Consider the following 20742-nt stretch of genomic DNA (forward strand, 5'->3'; position numbering starts at 1 on the left):
TTTTCTATTACGGCAAGTACAGTCTTGGACTCAAAGTTAATCTTCTTTAAAAAAAAGAAAAAAAAAAGAAAGAAGTACCAGTTTTTTTTTTCCCATCAAAACTTTAATTAGATGCATGATTTCTTCAAATTATTAGGAGAATAAAAAGGAATAACTGTAAATTCTTCCATTTGTTGTTTTATTTTAATGATTTTTATCATTGTATCTAAGCTTGCGTTGGCGAAATGACATATGTAGTTGCTTCCTAATAATTGCAGAATCCTAGCAAACTTTGAAGGGAGGAGCATGACCGAGCAACTAACACACCAAGGAATCAGCTTACTATAATGATATTTAGGTGGTTAACTTTTTTTTTGGTGGAGAATATTTGTTTGCTTCCTCACATGTTGGTGTGAAGACTTTGTCTTCTCTAAGTCAGAAGAACACAAGAATGATTGAATAGAGTCTAATTTTTCATACATGCACAAATTTTAAGTTAGATTGGATTGATTTGAATTCTTATCTGTTACTCAATTAAATATTACTAATTAAGGTTTTTCATTTCACTTGAATTCCAATTAAGGCTGAGGAGAACATCATTGTTCTTTTCATTTGAAATTTTGTTTATTTCTCTACCTCCTAAAGAAATAGCGTTTGCTTCTTAACTTTGGCTGTGCAGTCTCTGTTCGAACTTTGGGCTACATTACACATGTTCTTTTTTATAATCACTGGAAAGCAGAGGATGTGATCTGTGTAATGGATGGATAGAGTGTATGGAGTTTTTAGGCCAAAGAGAGGTAAAAGGGGTAAGGATGGTTGAGCAGTGAAGGGTAAGAGAGGCAGTTTGATTAAATTTCCCAAAGGAAGAGTAATTTGCTGCAAAGAGATGCAGAGGTGAGCAAATTCTAGCCTTTTAATTATTCTTACCGTATCATTCTTGTGCCAACTGCCAAAAGATTTTATAGGTATCAATATCAGCATTCTTCCGTAGGTCATTTAGATAGTGAATTAAATACAATATGCCCCACACTAATGATTCCATTTCTGATGGAGGTAATGCCACACATTTAATAAATTAATGGCTTAATTGGCTGATTCTATATATTGATCTCACCTATGGAGGGGTGGCTTGAATGCAGTCCTACTCTTTAGCACTTGCCCTTATTAGTTCTGTATAGATTTTACCATGCATATTTTCTAATACTAAATGACATGCATTTTCTTACAAAAATGAGTGGAAATTGTTCCTCATTTTTATTAGTTTTGTATAGAAATTACCGTTTGAAGGTAGTTCCTTTTGTAATTATAACCAGAAATGCATGCAGTGTTTGTTATTTTGCACTTTAGACTAGTTCTATATGTCGGCCCTTTTTGTGCTTTGGAAGCTAAAATTTCAAAGGAAGGACGCTAGTGCCATCGGCGTTCTCCTTTTTTAGGTTTATTTTGTCAAACCAACTCAAGGATGCAGTTGGTAAAAAGGAAATTGTTGAAAATGATCCCAAGGACTTTTATGTTTGCCTTAACATCTTATATATAGGAGTGGGTGGGAATAATCTAGTGTTTTTCAGTGATGCAAAAAGTGTTATCCAACGCCAAAGTCTCAGTTTTTTTTATAAGGATAATTCTAAAAATTCTGGCTCAAAATTATACATGTCACCGGTATGATATTGCTACTTGAAAGGAATATAGCTACTTGAAGTCCTTGTAATTTCAGATAGCCTAGTATGATATTGCTACTTGAAAGGAATATAGCTACCTCACTCCCACCACTTTAATGAGATTGTGAATTACTAGTTGTTCGAGTAATTATGGGGGAGTTTAAGCCCACAAGTGAGGGGGAGTGTTAGAATTATGGTTTAGTGATTAAGTTCACAATTTCCAAACAGTTTAAGCTTTTGATACAATTGGTAATTTAACAATCTATATAAGCTATCACTAATATTTTACTAGAAAAATGTCACCAATTATCTCCTTGTATGTAGCATGTCACAAGATTTCACTGAACAACTTTTTTCTCAATTTTATTTTCTACGGTCTAGTGTGCATCAAAAGCACCAATATGCTTTAGTTTAAAGTCACAAAATTTTATGGACAACTTTAACTTTAAGCTTCATTTGATTACCAAGAAAGAGTAATAACAGAAAAATAAATAAATAAATAAAAAATAGTTTCGACATTAATGGTTTAGTAGCCATCCGTCTTGCTGCACGAGTTCTCAAATCCTTCAAACCCTGCCTCGAATGTTAGTGAGCCACCTATATTGATCAGTTCTCTCTTTTCGTTTCAAGAGCTTTCAATGTCATTGAATTTGTAAATTATGTTTTTATAAAAATCAGAGGAGAGTGGCATTGATACCAAAAATATTTTAGAGATGGTTCAACAAAAATCAAGCATCATCTTGAAATAAATTGAGTAATACACCTGTCACTTTCTTTTCTTTTTTTAATTATATTTATGATAATTTTAGTAACAAACAGTTTTGAATTTTCAGAATATTTATTGCAACATGTCACATGTATCAATACTTGTGTAGAGACAGCTTGGTCTATGAACTTTTAGTTTTTATAGCAATAATAATTTTTAACAGGTTGTGAATTTGTAATTTTGTAGCTTTGCTTTTTGTGCAGTCTGGAGGTTCCTGTATGTTTGCAAGTAGGTGACTAAGTAGGCGACAAACGATTTCATCTTACATTAAAATGTATGTGACGTACCTGCGAAAGACTTACAAATTTTAGTATTTGTTTTTAGGTTGACAGTTTCAGGTGCAGGGCAAATTTGTGCTTGCTCCATTGAGATGGCTTTTGAGACTTCCACAACAAAATACCTCTTCGATAACTACTGTTATCTCTACATTAGCATGGTACTAGTCATCCTTGAAGTAGTATTTCAAGTCTTCTTAAGGCTGCTTAGGATACCATAGTACTCCAATCAATGGGCATGTGAGACTGGGAAACACTTACATGAACTCAGAAGCTTGTATGCATGTGCAATGGATTCCCTTTTACTTAGATGCTATGTGTGTCTGTTTCATGTTATAGTATCATTTTCCAAATCGTATTATTTCTCTTTTGCAGTTTGGTGGAGGTCACTGTATTGGCGAGTCTTTGAAGTAAGTGTGAAGTGTGAAGGTGATCCATTCCTTTGAGTATTTTACAGAAAAGGGAAGACACCAATTCTCCTGAAAGAGACTATAATTTGGGAGAGAACAATTATGTCCCAGGTTGACTTCCATTCAGATAAAGTACCTGTTTTTTATAACCTGAATTCTCCTATTGATTTTGTTCTTATTGGACAATCTTGGGATCTCACTCATTAGTAAAAAAGTTGCTTGGTGAAATTATTTATCAGGGAAGATTTGGCCACCAAAGCTTTGTCCTACCATGTGCTCTTTACAAGCTAGTATTCAGAAGCCATGAGAACATGCATTTGGATTAAAATAAAAGCTGGTATGGTACTTTCATTTCCCTCACAACAATTGAAATTAAATTCATCTATAAGAAACAGAATGCTGGAAGAGCTCAACTTCCCTCCCCTGCCCTCTGCTGGTGGGGGTTATATTGATGAGAATTCTTATGTTCTAGGGTCATACGAATTTTTCCCTGAATTTAGTCAGGATGTATGCCCTTCCTAGATTTTAGATTGCCTGCAAAATTTCTGAAGGGTAGGTTGTCTATTGTCCCATGTATATGGTTTTAACAGTTTTATAGATTAAGGTCAACTTTGTGTATAGTTATTTATTTTTTTATTCACAATTTTTTTTGGTCCTAGAGCTTGATATTCACAAATTTTACAATATTTTAAAGCTTGATATAATCCACGATAATTCTTCTGGTAAAGTTCTGCCTGCTACTAGGCTTATAGCATTTTTAAATCACAGATACATTTTTTTTTTCAGATTCAAGTAGTTCTGTTTCACACTTCCTTGAAGAAGGCAGGAAAAATTAATAAATTCAACACTAAAATGTCAAATATGTATTTCTGCTTAACATCAATATCTACTGAGAAGAGGGAAAACACCATAGTACAATCTCCCCCTTTAACTTCCCTCTCTATCTAGTCTACTACTCCCTTTGTTATTTAATTGTGTTTAATATTTCACTCCTTTTCCCTTCTTGCCTGTCTCACCCCCTGACCTTACTCTCATGAACTTACCATTAATTTGTCTTAAGCGAGAGATTTATTCTTTGCATATATGTTTACTGGAGTTGTTCACTTATTAGAATGGTTTTGTTTAACTGCTCTTATTTTGGTCAGCATAGCCATAGATTATCTCATGCTTTTCTTATTGATTTATTTCTTTTTCTTCCTTGTTGATGATTGCTGCATTATGTTTTGTAGCTAAGATGGTAAGAGCCTCTCTCCTCATTTTGCAGACTATTTGCCTCAATGTCTTAAGGAGAGCCATTGTTTTGGGTTCAATAGAGAGGCAAATAGAGGTAAGCTGTAAGATTTTTGAGCAAAATGATAAAAGTCTATGGAAATTGGTGAATATTTAATATGATATTCTAGCTATTGTTTCCCCTGCATATGAGAGTTTCACTAAGCATGCAATCTGTCTCATAACTCCTAATCCATGGACTTGAGCCTACATGTTTCTTTGTGGTACATTTCAAAATTTCTTTGTATATTTTTAAGTCTGGGATTTTCATTAGATATTTTTTAATTATTATGCCTCACATTTGAGGGTGAATAGTTGCTTTCATGCATAACCATATCTGTAGGTATTTGATGACTAACATATTTCTCTCTCTCCTTTCTTATTGATCCCTAGGGATGTCAGCCATTATATGGCCGTGTAGTTCCTCATTGAATGGTTATCAAATGGAGACTATACAGCACTAAGCAAAAAAAGGGAAATTACATCAGTCTTGAATCTATCTATCACAAAGAAGATGTTTAAGATCACATAATGATGTGGACTGGTCATATTTGTCCATTTGGAGAAGTATTAGTCATCTTTAACAATTTTGGCAGAAAAATGAAGACAATTGAGTAGATCTGTGATTTCAACTGAAATGCGGAAATTGTTGTTCTCAACTTGTTGAATACTGTTGCCAACTAGTCTATCAAGTATTTTACTTCACATTTTATGATTTGGGTGGCCAAGTTTGTGTGAGGTTTTGGTGGATCAGCTTATTGGGTTCCTTTTGCATTATAACTAGGGTGCTCTTTGTACTTGTATGCCATTGCCAATTAATGTTTTGAATTTTTTTTTTCCTTGTGGGGATGGAAACATTGGAAAGAAATTCTACATGTCTACAAGTCTAAGAAGTAAATCAATCATTTTTATTCTGTTTTTGGTATTTGTTTTTCAAATTCTTTGAGCTCTTACCTGTTCCATTTTGTAGAACATCTTGCCAATGATGTTTCTTGCAATCCATCCATCTAAATATGTTTGAAATATTGCATAATTTCATTTTATCCCATAATTTTATTGGACATCTGACATAACAATAGAAAGCAAAATTTGGGGTAACTAATCTTTCTAAAGAACACAGTTTTGTCAAAAATTAAGCTCGTACCTGTCAGATTGCATTGGAACCCATTTTCTTTAGAATGACTATGTATCTAGGTTGTTGTCAAGGAATGAGCTTTGTATTCCTCATGGAATTTGGTTGCATCCTATAGAATGGTAGATGTTAGCACTTCACTAGCCCCATGTGTAAGTGTGTTTCAATGGAATCAACTACCAAAGCTGCCATGCAAGAACAAGTGAAAAACAATCCTCTCCAACTCTTCTTGGTTGCAGTTTCCAACCTCGTTTTCAAATACCGTTTAAAAATATTTTTGGGTATTTTGCTGTCTTTTGTATACTTTTATTGGACCAACCACCTATCCTCCCCTTGATGGAGAACATTGCCACAATGTGGGAGGGTAGGACTGTCTCATTGTTGCACATAACTACACAACTCATTTTCGGCACATTGTCGATGCCAATAGTAAATTTTCCTTGGTGGGTGGGGTGTTTTGAACAGCCCTCCAAACTTTGGTGTAACTCATCTTTTTATATATAAACCAAATAGAGCAAAGTGGACCGAAATGGGTTGAAGTAGACCGAATGGACCTAAAAGGATCTATGTGGATTGAATGAACCAAAGTACTACGCTGATGTGGTTCAAAAGCGTAGCAATAATAAATGTTACACTCTAGCTTTTTTATATTACTATATAGCTATCACGTAATGATTTGGATTTGGTCATCATTATAATTTTGGAAAAGTTTTATTCATCTTCAATAGTTGCCAAAGGGGGGAGGTTTGGCTCCAGTGTCCAATGGCATTGGACCCATTGAGATTGTTACACGTGTTCAATTTTGGACACGCGTCATCATCCGACCGGATCCAATGCACTGAAAGTACTAGACCTAATCTGGACCCTTGCCAAAGAGAATGAACACAATTGAATGGATCTATTCATTTAATTCAGGATGTTGAGTTCGTAATTCTCAAATGGTTAATCGTAATTCAGGAGGCATAGATTGCCATTAAATTCAAAGTACACGAGAAAAGAAGGGAGTCTTAACTCTTAAGTGATTTCTAAAGAATAAAGTGAATTAAGCCACCTTTATTTTTTTCACCTCAAAATGCCACTCTCTTTCGAGGACTATCCATATATTAATGACAATATAGATGCTTTGCTTTCTATCCTCCCTAGAATCCTTCCTCTTTTCTTTTCTAAGTTGGCAAGATTTGATTCTATTCTCTAATAAGTCATGCAGCACATGGCTCATACTTGCCGTATCAAAATTTAAAAAGGGGATATTGTTTTTGTGTTAGCATCATATGCTCCCCTTTGTTCACTCTGTTTGTATTATTAAACCAAATCTCATCAACAAACAATCTTTTACTTCAAAATTCAAACAACTTTTAAAAAAATAAATTTAATAAAATTTCTTCATCCTTATTCATAACTATTTCTTTAAAAAAAATACTAAGCCATTTTATTTATATATAGACAAAGTTTGATTACAAATTAAATTAGTTGCAAGCTTGGGCTTCAACTTCCTCTAAGAAGTTGGCTTGTGTATAATAATTCGAACCCCAAATAAAGATTCTTGACTTTGTCATTGCTTATTTGATAATAGTTATGAGGATTTTTGAAATAATGTCAACAACTTTTGACACAAAACCTCCTTATCTTTACTAATAACAAAGAGAATTCTAAAGAACTGTATTTTCCATTTCTAAATAGTCATCTTCTTTAGTTCTTTCTTCTAAACTAGTAAACTACTACTATATTTTTTTAATTATAAACAATTATATTCATTTGAAATATTTAATAAATAAACTTAAGCATATGCATCATAACCAAAAGATAATATTTAATAAATAAATAAATAAATCAAAATTGTAAAGCATATCTAAAATGGAGATTTATGAATGCTATGAAATATAGTATGAATTTTGACAAGATAATTATATATATATATATATATATATATATATATAAAGCAGGAAAATATATCAGCACAAATGACATAAATGAACAGTTATGAGAGTGTTTGCTTAAATTGAAAAGATAATTTAACTTGAATTTTTATTATTATGAAAAAAGAGACGAGGCTTAAATTGCAATCAAATTCAAAGTATATGAGAAAAGAAGGGAGTCTAAGTGATTTGTAAAGAATAAAGTGAATTAAACCACCTTCATTCTTTTCACCTCAAATGTCACTCTCTTTCGTGGACTAGCCATTAATGACAATATAGATGCTTTGCTTTCTATCCTCTCTAGAATCCTTCCTCTTTTTCTTTTCTAAGTTGGCAAGATTTGAATCTATTCTCTATTAACACCGCAGATGCCCCACACTTTAATTTATTCTAGATATATACTTGCCGTATCAAAATTTAAGAAGGGAACATTGTTTTAGTGTTAGTATTTCTCTTTGGTTCACTCTATCTGTATTGCCAAACCAAATCTCAAATCATCAAACAATATTTTACTTCAAAAAACTTTAAAAAATAAATGGGTAAAATACTATTTTGGTCCTTAAACTTTAACAAAAGTTTGTTTTTCGTCTCTAAACTTTAAAAAGTTCTTTTTTCATCCTTAAACTTTGTAAAGAGTTTTTTCAATGGTTTAGAGACAAAAATATGGATGAAAAAAGAACTTTTTTCAAAAATTTAGGGATGAAAAACAAACTTTTAATAAAGTTTAAGGGCATAAATAAACAAATTTCAATAATTTAGGGATGAAAGACAAACTTTTCAATAGTTTAAGGACGGAAAATGAACTTTTTAAAGTTTAGGGATGAAAAACAAACTTTTGATTAAGTTTAGAGACCAAAATAGTATTTTACCCAAAATTAATTTATTAAAATGTCTTAAACTCATGATCTTTAATTATTTATATATATTTTTTAACAATATACCAAGCAATTCTATTTATATATGGACAAAATTTGAATACAAAATTAGTTGCAGCCTTAGGCTTCGACTTTCTCTAAGAAATTGACATGAATGCAACGCACATGACAAGGTTGAACAATGACACATGTCAACTTCTTAGAGAAAGTTGAAGCATACAATACAACTACAAAGTTGTTACCTTTTGTGGAGAAGTATGGCTTTGTAATATTATTTGCTTTCACTTGAAAAACTATTAATATTCTTTGCGCAAGCATCATTAGAAGACAATTACAAGCAAGCCTATGGAAGTCCATCCAAATAAGCCTTCAAATTGAATATAGCAAAAGCCAAAGTGAACTTTCATACGTTGGTTACTTTAACTTATTTTTGATACATACGTTGGTTCTTGCTTTATATTTTATATATATACGTAGATGGCTTGAAGTACTTGCATCCCACATGGATTGATTGGTTTATTGATCCCACATTCACCATTTTTTTTTATCAACCAACAATCCTGGCTACACAATAAGTTAGTTTTTCCCTTCCAAATCCGTCTACTATTCCCTTTCGTTAGCTAAATCTGATGATGATTTGATCGTCAGTTGATTTATGATCGTCCAGATGAAGCTGTTCCTCGCCAGACCAATCTTCTGCAACCCGTGGACGAACGAAAGGAAGTAGTTTGCCGGCGTTGTGCCTGCAAAAAGGTCTCCGATGCCAAAGTTAGAAAGATTGACAAAGGAGAACAATGGGAGTAATTTGCTAGAGTGTTTTCTTACCCTCCCCCTTTCGGGGTTCCGGCTTTATATATGTGTGTTTGCAGGTCTTCTCTTTTAGCCGTTGGTGGAGCCTTGATGGAGGCTTTAATCTAGCCTGGTAACGTCTTTGCTGGGTGTTAATGATGAGCTGCCATTCCCAACGGTCTGAAGGTTTGATTACTGTTTTGTAACCGTTCCGTGGAGAGTGGGAACGAATGTTCGGATCTTTGAGCAACGACCTTACCTCTCAGGACGATTTTAGTAAGATCGTCCTTATCTTGCATTGTATGGACGATTACCATTTTGGTCGGGCTTATCAGCTGCCCCCCTATTCCATGGTCGTCCATTATTTGGACGATTATAGGAATATGAAAAGATTGTTATTTATTTTTCAGAAATGGCGCTTCGAGTTCTGCTCTGCATTGATTGCGTAGTGGCGGCTGTGGCTCCTCTCAGTGCCACGTGTCAGATTTCTACTGGTGGGAGTGCCTCGTTTCCGGTGAGTGCCTTTTCAGTTTTCCCGCACTTTCCAAGGCAGAAACCTTTGATTTCTTTTGGCTTTTCCTTTTTGCATTTCCTCATTGCAGTTGATCTCCCTTACGCATATTTTGCTCCTCACCTCCTCAGTTTCCTCCCTAACTTCCAGGTACGCCCACCCCATTTACGCTTTTCTTTCCTTTTCAGTTTTTCCTTGCATTTGTGTCACTTAAATTCTTTTCCCTTTCTGTACTGGTTTCTCTTCTCACTGAGTGGTGGAGTTGGTTTTTTTTTCTTTTTTCTCTTTAATGGTGGACACTTTCGAAGTTAGGCGTAGCTTCCCTTCCATAGCCTTTCTCCTTGCCCGCCTAGGTTCCTTGATAGAGTTTTCTGGTGACCTATTGGGTGCGCCTTCCCTTGCCGGTTCGTACCCAATAGTGGAGGAATTTGTTAATAGGGGTTCTGGGCTAGGTTCGGCGTTGGGTGTTTTATACCCACTTCTGTTGGAGTCTCAGGCTTGGTTCCGGTCTATCAGAGGGCAACTAAGAGAGGAAAGTATGGGTTTAGAAGAAGGGTTAGGTGATTTAGAAGGGGGTTCGTCCTCAAATGTGGTCGAGGAAGAGGCCGGGACCGTTGCTATAACCACCACTCCTTCCCGTGCTCCTTCGTCCTCCCATTCCCCTGTTCCAGCGACGGCCCGTCGCTTTCATGCCCTGAAGGAAAATTGCTCCTTAAAGGTCGAGGTTTTTAGTAAATTTAAGGACAGATTCCAATTTCCAGAGGGAACTAGGGCTCGTCTACCCAGGAAGGGCGAAAAGGCTTGTGCCTTTGCCCACGGAGAAGTTTGCTTTTATGAGGCTGCTTTTTCGTGTGGCCTCCGATTCCCCGTCCATCCATTCATAATGGAGCTTTTTTACCATTTTAACCTTGCACCGGGGCAACTTATGCCTAACTCTTGGAGAATAATGATTAGTTGCATGGTGATCTGGACGACCATTGCTGACGGGGATATGATCTCAGTTAATGAGTTTGTCTACCTATATCGTCTGAAAGAGTCTAGAGAATTTCGGTATTACGAGTTCGTCCCTTGGTCTAGGAAGGCCCGTCTGGTAGCTGACCTTCCGTCGTCCTTTCGCTACTGGAAATCAAGATACTTCTTTGTATCTGGGGACGGTTGGGAAGCGTTTCCTGACGATCTGTGGGGGAATGTACCTAGATTGTTGCGACGATGGGAGACCCCGTTGATTGGTGCGTGTTCCCCAATGTTGTTGGCCCTTCTCTCTGTTTTTTTTTTTTTTTTTTTTTAGCTTCTGTGTCTTGACGTCGTCTTTTGCAGTGAAAGACCGTCCCGAGCTAGAGGCCAAGTTTGCAAAGCGAGTGTAGGCTGCTCTTGAATACGCAAGGACGATAGAAGATTTTGGTGAGCTGATTGATCCGCGAACCTTGGCTCGTCACTGCCTGGGACCAGAACCTTCACTTTACGTTCTCAGTACCCTTGACCGTGAAGAGAGAAAACGTAAGTTGCACTTCACGCTTTTTCTTCGTGTTTATCTGCACTCTTTTTGTTCATCCTTACGTCTTTTTTATTCGTCTTTACACCTCTTTTATTCGTCCTTGATATCATTTGGGCAGAAATAACTTCGAAATTCAACAAGGAGATGTATGATAAAATTAAGGGCAAAAAGAATGAGCCCCTGTCCAGCATAGGCCAGAAGAGGCTGAGAATCACAGATAAGGAGAAGGAGAAAGAGGTGGAGGCGAGAGGGTCGTCCACACCAACCCTTGGTCTGGACGAAGGTCTGGTTGCCTCTCCTGGTGTTTCAATCGAGGAGGTTGTTCGTCCTTCGAAGAAGCAGAAAGCTGCTAGCAAGGGGAAAGGAAAAGCTGATGCCAGCGTTTGGTCAGATGCAGGGACGGCCATGGACCTTGCTACCGAGCTCTTTACTCCTGCTGAGATGAGGGAAGTCACGAGCATTCCTTCACATGAGATGGTGAGCCGCCACGTCCATAAACTCGTGCAGGTGAGTCACCGTATATCTTGTTTTTTCTTCGTTTTTATCTGCCTGACCGTCTTTGTTGTTTTTCATTGAGCTAATTTTTCTTGACTTTGTATTCGTCCATAGGTGTTGGGGGAGACCATGCACATAACCACTCATTACCTGGCGAATGAGGAGAAGGCCGTCGTGGCCAACTCGAAGGTAGATGCTTTGGAGGCTGAAGCTTCTGGTTTGCGCAAGGATTTGATCGCGTCTATGGACTCTCTCAATGCTTCTAAGGAGCAAGTCCGTGTGCTGACGGAGCAGCTGGATGCCGAGAGACAAACCGTGAAGCAGAAAGACGAACTGCTAGCGGCGGCCGCTCAGAAGATGAAGGTTGCAGTGGCCAAGGCCGTCACTGCTTTTCAATCCACTGAGGAATACAACACCATTCTCTTCCAGTGGTACTTTAAAGGGTTCGAGCTGCTGCGAAGGTATCTCGTCAAGCATGGTCCTGCCGCGAGCCTTGACGATTTAGACTTTGAAGCTGTTGATAAGGAGATTGAGGAGGACGAGGTGGCTCAAACAGGAGCGTCCACCGGCGTCGAGCCACCTCAGGCTACCCAGGACGATGACATTCCCCCTTCAGCTTAGTTTGCCTTAAGGAAATTTCCATTTTTTTTTTTATGCACCAAGTGAAGAACAGCAGTTGTTTGGATGCCCCTCCTGTTTTTGGGGCCTCCTTTTTTAACAATTTAACTTTATATTTGATTTTATAAATGTCTGTGCTTGCTCTTTTGATTTTGGAAATGTTTCCCATTACCTGACTTTTTGATCGTCCTGTATGGATGAAATTGTGTTGATCAATTTGAAGGGTTTGTCCCTCTTGCTCTTCTGTACAGATGAGACCATGTTGTGCGATGTACATGGACATCGAGGGAATTTAGCCTTAGAGGCGACGTCCATCTCTTTAAGGAACTTTTGTCGTCGTGATGCTTCGATGTAATTCGTTCAAAGAATTTTGCCGTCATTACTCTTTAGACGACGTAATTCCGTTCATGATTTGTATCCATTGAGGACGTAATTTAGCTTTCAGGGTCGACGTACATCCATTAAGGAATTTTATTGTCACTAAGCAATGTACGTCCATTTAAGGAGTTTCATGGTCATTAAGCTCTTTAGGGACAATGCACATCCATTTAAGGAATTTTATCGTCATTAAGCTTTTTAGGGACGATGTACATCCATTTAAGGAATTTTATCGTCATGAAGTCTTTTAGGGACGATGTACATCCATTTAAGGAATTTTATCGTCATTAAGCTTTTTAGGGACGATGTACATCCATTTAAGGAATTTTATCGTCATTAAGTTTTTTAGGGACGATGTACATCCATTTAAGGAATTTTATCATCATTAAGCAATGTACATCCATTTAAGGAATTTTATCGTCATTAAGTTCTTTAGGGACGATGTACATCCAATTAAGGAATTTTATCGTCATTAAGCTTTTTAGGGACGATCGCCTGTGCTTATCTTTGGAAACAGTGATGAATGATTTGCTCGATAATACTCAAAGGATGCTGGATAATACTTATAACTCGAACAATTGCTTACATAAGATAGAAGTATCAAATTGGTTTTACAATGAAGTTTATGGTTCCTTTTTGTAATACCTCTTTAGATGCTCAACGTTCCATGGACGAGGTAGTCTTTTCCCTTCTGAATCTTCCAGGTGGTAGCTGCCCTGACGCGAATAATGGACGACTCTGTAGGGTCCTTCCCAGGACGGTCCCAACTTACCATGTGCTGGGTCCTTTGTGGCAGGGGTGACTTTTCTAAGGACGAGGTCACCAATGTTGAATCTTCTTAGCTTCACTCTTTGATTATAGTATTCTGCTATCTTCTGCTGGTACTTTGCCATTTTCTCAGCTGCCTGATCTCTGATCTCGTCCAGGCCGTCTAAGTTTTCCTTCAATTGGTTCTCATTGGTTTGTTCGTCAAAAAATTCCCTCCTCAAGCTTGTGAGACCAACTTCGACTGGTATGACTGCTTCTGTGCCATATGTTAGACTGAATGGTGTTTCTCCAGTTGGTGTTCGTGCTGTCGTCCTGTATGCCCATAGGGCGCATGGCAGTTCCTCAGGCCACATTCCTTTTGCCCCCACCAATCGGGACTTGATGATCTTCAGCAGGGTCCGGTTGGTTACTTCCGTCTGTCCATTGGCCTGGGGATGCCCTGGTGATGAATACTTATTTTTGATACCCAAGCTCGAGCAAAATGACCTGAAGCTTTGGCTGTCGAATTGACGACCGTTGTCTGATATGATCGTCCTTGGTATACCAAACCTGCAAACAATATTTTTCCAAACAAAATTTTGTACCTTTGCTTCGGTGATTGTCGCCAGAGCTTCTGCCTCCACCCATTTTGTGAAGTAGTCGATGGTGACGAGCAGAAACTTCACCTGTCTCTTTGCCTGAGGTAAGGGACCCATGATGTCGATCCCCCATTGTGCGAATGGCCAGGGAGATGATATTGTGGTCATCTTCTCTCCGGGGATTCTTTGAACATTCCCATATCTTTGGCAACCGTCACACGTCCTCACAAAGTCAGCTGTGTCTTGTTGCATTGTTGGCCAAAAGTAGCCAGCTCTCAGGATATTTCTGGCGAGGGATTTTGCCCCCGTGTGATCTCCGCAGATCCCACCATGCACTTCCTCAAGGATGTACCTGGCTTCCTCCTTTTCAACACATCTCAAATACGGTTGGGAGTAGCCTCTTTTGTAGAGTTCGTCATTAAGTATCGTAAATCTGGCCGCTCGTCTCCTGACCTTTTTAGCTTCCTCTGGATCATCCGGTAGTTGTCCTTCTTGAAGGAATGTGACTATCGGGCTCGTCCATCCATGGTCTGTGTGGACGGAGGAAATCTGAAGTTCCAGTATGCTGGGATGGTTCTGTTCTTCCATCTTCCAATCGGACCTCTTACCTCCGCTGTCCGCTGAGGCACTTCGGGCCACCTCATCAGCTTCTGTGTTTTGATCTCTGGGGATCTGGATGAACTCTGCGTAACTGAAGGAACTGATCAACTGGTTTGTCAGCTTGAGGTACTTCTGCATCCTCGCCTCCTTTGCCTCGTACTCCCCCCTTACTTGTCCAATGACGAGTTGGGAATCGCTCTTGAGCACAACGTTCTCAGCTCCTAGTGCTCGAGCCACTCTTAATCCTGCCAGTAGTGCCTCATATTCTGCTTCATTATTGGTCACCGGGAACTTAAGTTGGACTCCATACTTGATGATGTTCTTTTCGGGAGAAGTGAGGACGATGCCAGCTCCGCCTCCGTGTTGAGTGGACGATCCGTCAGTATTAACCGTCCACACGCTCTCTATGTTTTCAGGGACGGTGAACTCTGCTATAAAGTCTGCCAGTGCTTGCGCTTTTATAGCCACCCTTGGACGATATTTTATGTCGAACTGGCTGAGCTCGACTGCCTACTGCACCATTCTTCCTGCTGCTTCGGGTTTGTTCATTGCCTTCTTAATGGGCTGATCCGTCATCACAACGATGGGATTGGCTTGAAAATATGGACGGAGTTTCCTTGAGGCCATAATCAGGGCGAAGGTGATCTTCTCCATACGTGGGTACCGTGCCTCGGCGCCCTGGAAGGCCTGGCTAACGTAATACACAGGAAGTTGTAAACCACCATCTTCTCTAATCAATGCCGCGCTGACAGCCGTGATTGAGACGGCTAAGTACAGGAATAGCTCTTCACCTTCTTTGGATGGGCTCAGGAGGGGTGGGTTGCTGAGATAACTTTTTAACTCTTGGAAGGCCACTTCGCATTCCTCCGTCCATGAAAACGCTTTCTTCAAAGTCTTGAAGAATGGAAGGCATTTGTCCGTTGCCTTCGAGACGAACCGGTTGAGGGCCGCAATTCTCCCTGTTAGGGACTGCACTTCTTTGACCGTCCTGGGTGAAGACATTTCCAGGATGGCCCTGACCTTTTCAGGATTTGCTTCAATCCCTCTCTGTGACACTACAAACCCGAGAAACTTTCCCGAGGAAACCCCAAAGGTACATTTGGACGGGTTTAGTTTCATGCTATACCGTCTGAGAGTATTGAACGTCTCTCTGAGGTCGTCCAGATGGTTTTCTTCTTCCTTGCTCTTGACGAGCATATCGTCAACGTAAACCTCCACATTTCTCCCGATTTGCTTCTCGAACATCTGGTTTACCAATCTTTGATAGGTGGCCCCTGCATTTTTGAGCCCGAAAGGCATGACTCGATAGCAGTAAAGTCCCTGGCTGGTGATAAAAGCGGTCTTTTCTTGGTCTTCTTCGGCCATTTGTATCTGATTATATCCTGAAAACACGTCCATAAATGTGAGAAGTTTGTGTCCTGCTGTGGAGTCTACTAGCTGGTCGATTCTGGGCAGCGGGAAGCTATCTTTTGGGCATGCTTGGTTCAGGTCTGTGAAGTCGACACACATCCTCCACTTCCCATTTGACTTTTTGACCATCACTACGTTGGCCAACCATTCTGGATAGTGAACTTCTCGGATAAATCTTGCTGCAAGCAACTTATTTACCTCGTCCATCACTGCCTTATTTCGCTCGGGAGCAAAGACTCTCCTTTTCTGTTGGACAGGTTTCTTTTCGGGATCAACATTCAGATGATGCTGGATGAGGCTTGCTGGGATTCCTGGCATATCCTGGTGGCTCCAGGCAAAAATGTCGAGGTTGCTCTTCAGGAAGCTGACGATTTCGTCTTTCGTCTTTTGGCTCATGCTCGTCCCTATTTAGGTCGTCCTTGGAGGGTTCCCTTCAGCCAGATCTACCGTCTCAAGTTTCTCCATAATCTCTGGTGTCTTCTCCTCAATTGTCCACGTATGGTTTTCCTTTGAGGCCAGGACGGCATGGTAGCATTCCCTGGCCAGCACCTGATCACCCTTAATCTCCCCGATTCCATGTTCTGTTGGGAACTTCACCTTTAAGCAGTAGGTGGAGATAGCAGCCTTCCAACGATTAAGCATTGGTCTGCCAATGATCACATTGTAGGACGAGGGTGAGTCTACTATTAGAAAATTGTGTTGGTTAGTTACCTGAAGGGGGTATGACCCGGTTGTTACTGTTAACGTCGTGATTCCTCTGGGGTACACTTTGTCTCCGCTGAAGCTGACTAGGGGAGACTCAAAAGGACGAAGTCTTTTTGGGTCCAGCTTTAGTTGTTGGAAAGCAGGAAGATAGATTATATCTGCTGAACTTCCACTGTCGACCAGGACTCTTCGCGTGTTGAACCCTTCGATCATGATCATAATGACGAGCGGATCATCATGGGGCTGCTTCACACTTCTGGCATCTTCCTCAGAGAAATGCAAGTCTTCACTGGTGCGTCTTTGCTTTGACGGAGGTGCACCGTGGACGCTGTTTACTTGTCTTTGGTATGACTTCCTGAGAGACTTGAATGATCCTCCGGCGGTTGGTCCCCCGGCGATGGTTTTTATTTCCCCTAGCGCATTCTGTGGACGAGGTTGGGGGCGATCTTCGTCTCTTCGTGCATTCACTGGCTGGCTCTTCTGTCCGTACCTGCTGAAATCCCCCCTTTTTACATACTGTTGTAGCTTCCCATTATGGATGAGCTCTTCAATCTGCTCTTTCAGGTCCCTGCAGTCCTCCGTGTAGTGCCCATGATCTTTATGGAAACGGCAGTATTTCCTCTTATCGCGTAATCCAGGTGCTGAATGGAGTGGTTTTGGCCACTTTAGGGATGGTTCGTCCCTTATTTCTGTTAGAATTTGATCTACGGGCATCGCCAGCGGGGTGAACTTTGACGGACGAGGGTTTTTATCGTCCCTTCTTCGATCGTCATTCCTCCTGTCAGGCCGTTCTCGTTTTAGCCCTCTTCGATCGTCCTCCTTTTCCTTCTTCTTTTCCCTACTCTTATCTGCTCCATCAATAGCCGCCAGAGCTTCCTCCGCGTTCATGTACTTCTGAGCCTTTAACAGTGTCTCGGCCATCGTCTTAGGGGGGTTCTTTGCCAAGGATGCTACAAAATCCCTGGACTTCAATCCTGCTTTGAAGGTTGTGAGATGTACCTTGTCATCCGTCTCATCTATTTCCAACATTCCTCGGGTGAAGCGTGTCACGTAGGACCTCAGTGGTTCCTTCTCTCCTTGTTTGATGGTAAGTAGGTGGTCGGCAGTTCTCTTTGGTCGCTGCCCCCCCCACGAAGTGACGGACAAAGGAGTTGCTCAACTGTTCGAAATTGTCGATGGACGATGTTGGCAACTTGTTGAACCATTCCCTGGCTGCTCCTTTGAGGGTCGTAGGGAATGAGCAACAAAAGATCTCGTCAGGCGGCTGTTGGAGGCCTAAGGTCGTCCTGAAGGTATTCAGGTGATCCAAGGGGTCTTTCAGCCCGTCGAAAGGTTCTAGTTGTGGTAGACGGAATTTGGAGGGTACAGGGCACTCCTGGACAGCTATGGTAAAGGGCGAATCCGTCTTCTGGACGATTCTCTCCAAACTTTGGTCCGTCTTTCCTCTTATGGCGTTTCTTAGCTCGTCCATCTCTTTCCTCATTTCTCTCAATAGGTCCGAACTTGCTTCCTCCGGAGTACTTGTCCGCCTTCTGTTGCTGTCTTCATCATCTCCCCTATCCGCACGATTGCTTTCTTGTAGTAGTCGTTGTTTCATTTCTTGGTTCTGTCTTGTGAGTTCTTCCACGGTTGCTGACAGCGATTGGATTTGTAGGGCCAGCGCGGCAGGGTCTGGGTTTGTACTAGATTCCATTTGGACTGGGGGCAGATTACGTTTATCGTCGTTCCCACAGACGGCGCCAAACTGATGATGATTTGATCGTCAGTTGATTTATGATCGTCCAGATGAAGCTGTTCCTCACCAGACCAATCTTCTGCAACCCGTGGACGAACGAAAGGAAGTAGTTTGCCGGCGTTGTGCCTGCAAAAAGGTCTCCGATGCCAAAGTTAGAAAGATTGACAAAGGAGAACAATGGGAGTAATTTGCTAGAGTGTTTTCTTACCCTCCCCCTTTCGGGGTTCCGACTTTATATATGTGTGTTTGCAGGTCTTCTCTTTTAGCCGTTGGTGGAGCCTTGATGGAGGCTTTAATCTAGCCTGGTAACGTCTTTGCTGGGTGTTAATGATGAGCTGCCATTCCCAACGGTCTGAAGGTTTGATTACTGTTTTGTAACCGTTCCGTGGAGAGTGGGAACGAATGTTCGGATCTTTGAGCAACGACCTTACCTCTCGGGATGATTTTAGTAAGATCGTCCTTATCTTGCATTGTATGGACGATTACCATTTTGGTCGGGCTTATCAAAATCTAATAGCCCACTATTAATAATTAAGAAGGAAAAACATGATTAGAAATGGTGAAAACAACAAAAATATATACCTATAGATGGTTCAACGTAATCTAAGGCATTACTTGATATACCTCCCAATAATCTTAAGGATCACAAAAAATGGATGAGAATTGAATGGAATTCGAATAGCTTAAAGGTACCACAGGAAGAAAAGAACCTCGAACCACTCACACCATCCATGAAGGAAGGAACAATTGCGAAAGTTAAGTGTTACCTTTTGTCGATAAGCATGGCTTTGTAATATTATTTGCTTTCACCTGAAGAATTAATATTCTTTTTGCAAGCATCATTAGAAGACGATTGCAAGGAAACTGTTTAACAATGTTAATTAACCTCAAGGCTTTTAAATATTGATGTGATTATTCTAAGTTGGGCACAACGCAACAACCTGCTTCTTGGTCCTTTCGTCATCCTACTAACCCGTATAGTATTCCTGAAAGAAGAAGGAAAAAAAAAGTGCCCAGTTAATGAATGTCTTCAGATATTTTTTTGTTAATAACAATTTTAGAATAGTTTTGATGACGTCGAAAATTGTCACCAATGGGTCACACCGTACTCGCGACTCGAATCGAACCTGCACGACGAAACAATCGAAAGAATCCTTCAGAGAGCACCGGTGTGGTGCCGGCCAAAGGCTCTCCGACAGTCAAGTTAGAATTCTTCTATTTTACTTAGAGCGTTAGAGAGGGTCAATTAAAGCGTACCTCGATTTCTGTGGGTATTAGACCTTTTATAGTGATAAAGGGTTGACTTGTCCTTTTTGGTTTCCAAATCTTTCCAATGTGGGACTCTACTCCCAATTCTTCTATGCGTGGCGAGCAAGGATTCCCGTTTCCGGATCTTAGGGTTTTTCTGGGCTATGGACGTTTCGGATCATGGGCCCGTACCGCGTCAGCCAGTGATGGGCCTTCAAAGCTGGGACCATCTTTACACAGGCCCAAGAGACCCAATCCGTCAGGCCCATTAAGGTAAGCCCATCAGACCCAATATTTTATCATCTTCAGTTGCCCCCTTCACCCCAATGGTCCGTCACCTTTTAGGTCAAAGGATCAATGGGGTGACGGTCCTTACGTATGGGTATGACGGTCATTTCATACGGATTCATGCAAGATAGGACGACGGTTCCAGATGGATCAACCCGTCATAGGAAGATTCATCAAGTTGACGGTTACATGACGGGTACAAATCTGTTGGTACGTACTGACAGGTTGTCAGCATTTATTAAGCATGCCACGTGTCACTCTGTGAATGGTCGTTGTATAGGATCGAAGCGTCGCTTCGTCTTCCGTGCACCTCCTATATATATAAGGCGCCTCACTCTTTCATTTTTCAATTTTCACTCAGAAAACATTTGTCAGAGCGAAGCCGTCAACCTTGTCAGAGTAATCCGTCGAGGACGAATATCTACTGATTACACCAACCGTCACCTATCCTCTGCTAAGTTTGGTAAGTGCTTCTAATTTACTATAGTCAAGTTACATTTCCGTCCATGCATTGTTGTTAGGCTTTCCATACCCGTCAACACTTTCAAACCCGTCGATCTTAGGTTTCATTGTCAATTGTAGGAAATGTCTAGTGCGTCAAGTAACCAGTCGGTGGTTCGTGATGGGACGGAATACGAGGATGTATACCCGTCCGGTCATAAAGACCAAGAGAGCCCCGGCGAAGATAGGAGTCCGTCTGCCTCCTCTTCATCCTCAACAAATGAGGATGTGGAGATAGTTGAAATAGAGGGTTCTGATGACGACGGGGACCAAGCACTGGAGTCCGTTGTAGGCGCTGATGGACTAAGGCAGTTCATCATGTTGCCAGAGTGGACGGTGCATA

The 20742-nt window shown here is 40.5% G+C and overlaps 2 protein-coding genes and 1 long non-coding RNA gene across 23 annotated transcripts in view; all 3 read left to right on the plus strand.

The window, feature by feature from the left end:
• LOC126724202 (putative disease resistance protein RGA4) overlaps positions 1–20742 on the plus strand; it is a 213346-nt gene that overhangs the window by 67144 nt on the left and 125460 nt on the right. For 6 of the 21 annotated variants that reach the window (XR_007654784.1, XR_007654783.1, XR_007654782.1 and 3 more), the window contains 6 exons: positions 258–873; positions 2590–2955; positions 3054–3199; positions 3328–3425; positions 4318–4415; positions 4751–5232. The exons of the other annotated variants lie outside the window; for them this stretch is intronic. The gene's annotated coding sequence lies outside the window, so the exon portion shown is untranslated. Of the gene's footprint in view, positions 1–257; positions 874–2589; positions 2956–3053; positions 3200–3327; positions 3426–4317; positions 4416–4750; positions 5233–20742 lie in introns of those variants that run through there. 21 annotated transcript variants of the gene reach the window in all.
• On the plus strand, positions 8857–18865 carry LOC126724222 (uncharacterized). Its single transcript, XR_007654818.1, has 3 exons — positions 8857–9583; positions 9672–9730; positions 18615–18865. It is a non-coding gene; the product is annotated as an uncharacterized LOC126724222 (long non-coding RNA).
• LOC126724208 (uncharacterized) lies at positions 11202–12332 on the plus strand. The gene is made up of 2 exons (XM_050428640.1): positions 11202–11582; positions 11685–12332. Exons 1-2 carry the CDS (start codon positions 11220–11222, stop codon positions 12189–12191), a joined length of 870 nt encoding a protein of 289 aa, XP_050284597.1. The 5' UTR covers positions 11202–11219; the 3' UTR covers positions 12192–12332.

This window comes from Quercus robur, chromosome 4 (genome assembly GCF_932294415.1).
Source record: "Quercus robur chromosome 4, dhQueRobu3.1, whole genome shotgun sequence".
NCBI classification, from domain to species: domain Eukaryota; kingdom Viridiplantae; phylum Streptophyta; class Magnoliopsida; order Fagales; family Fagaceae; genus Quercus; species Quercus robur.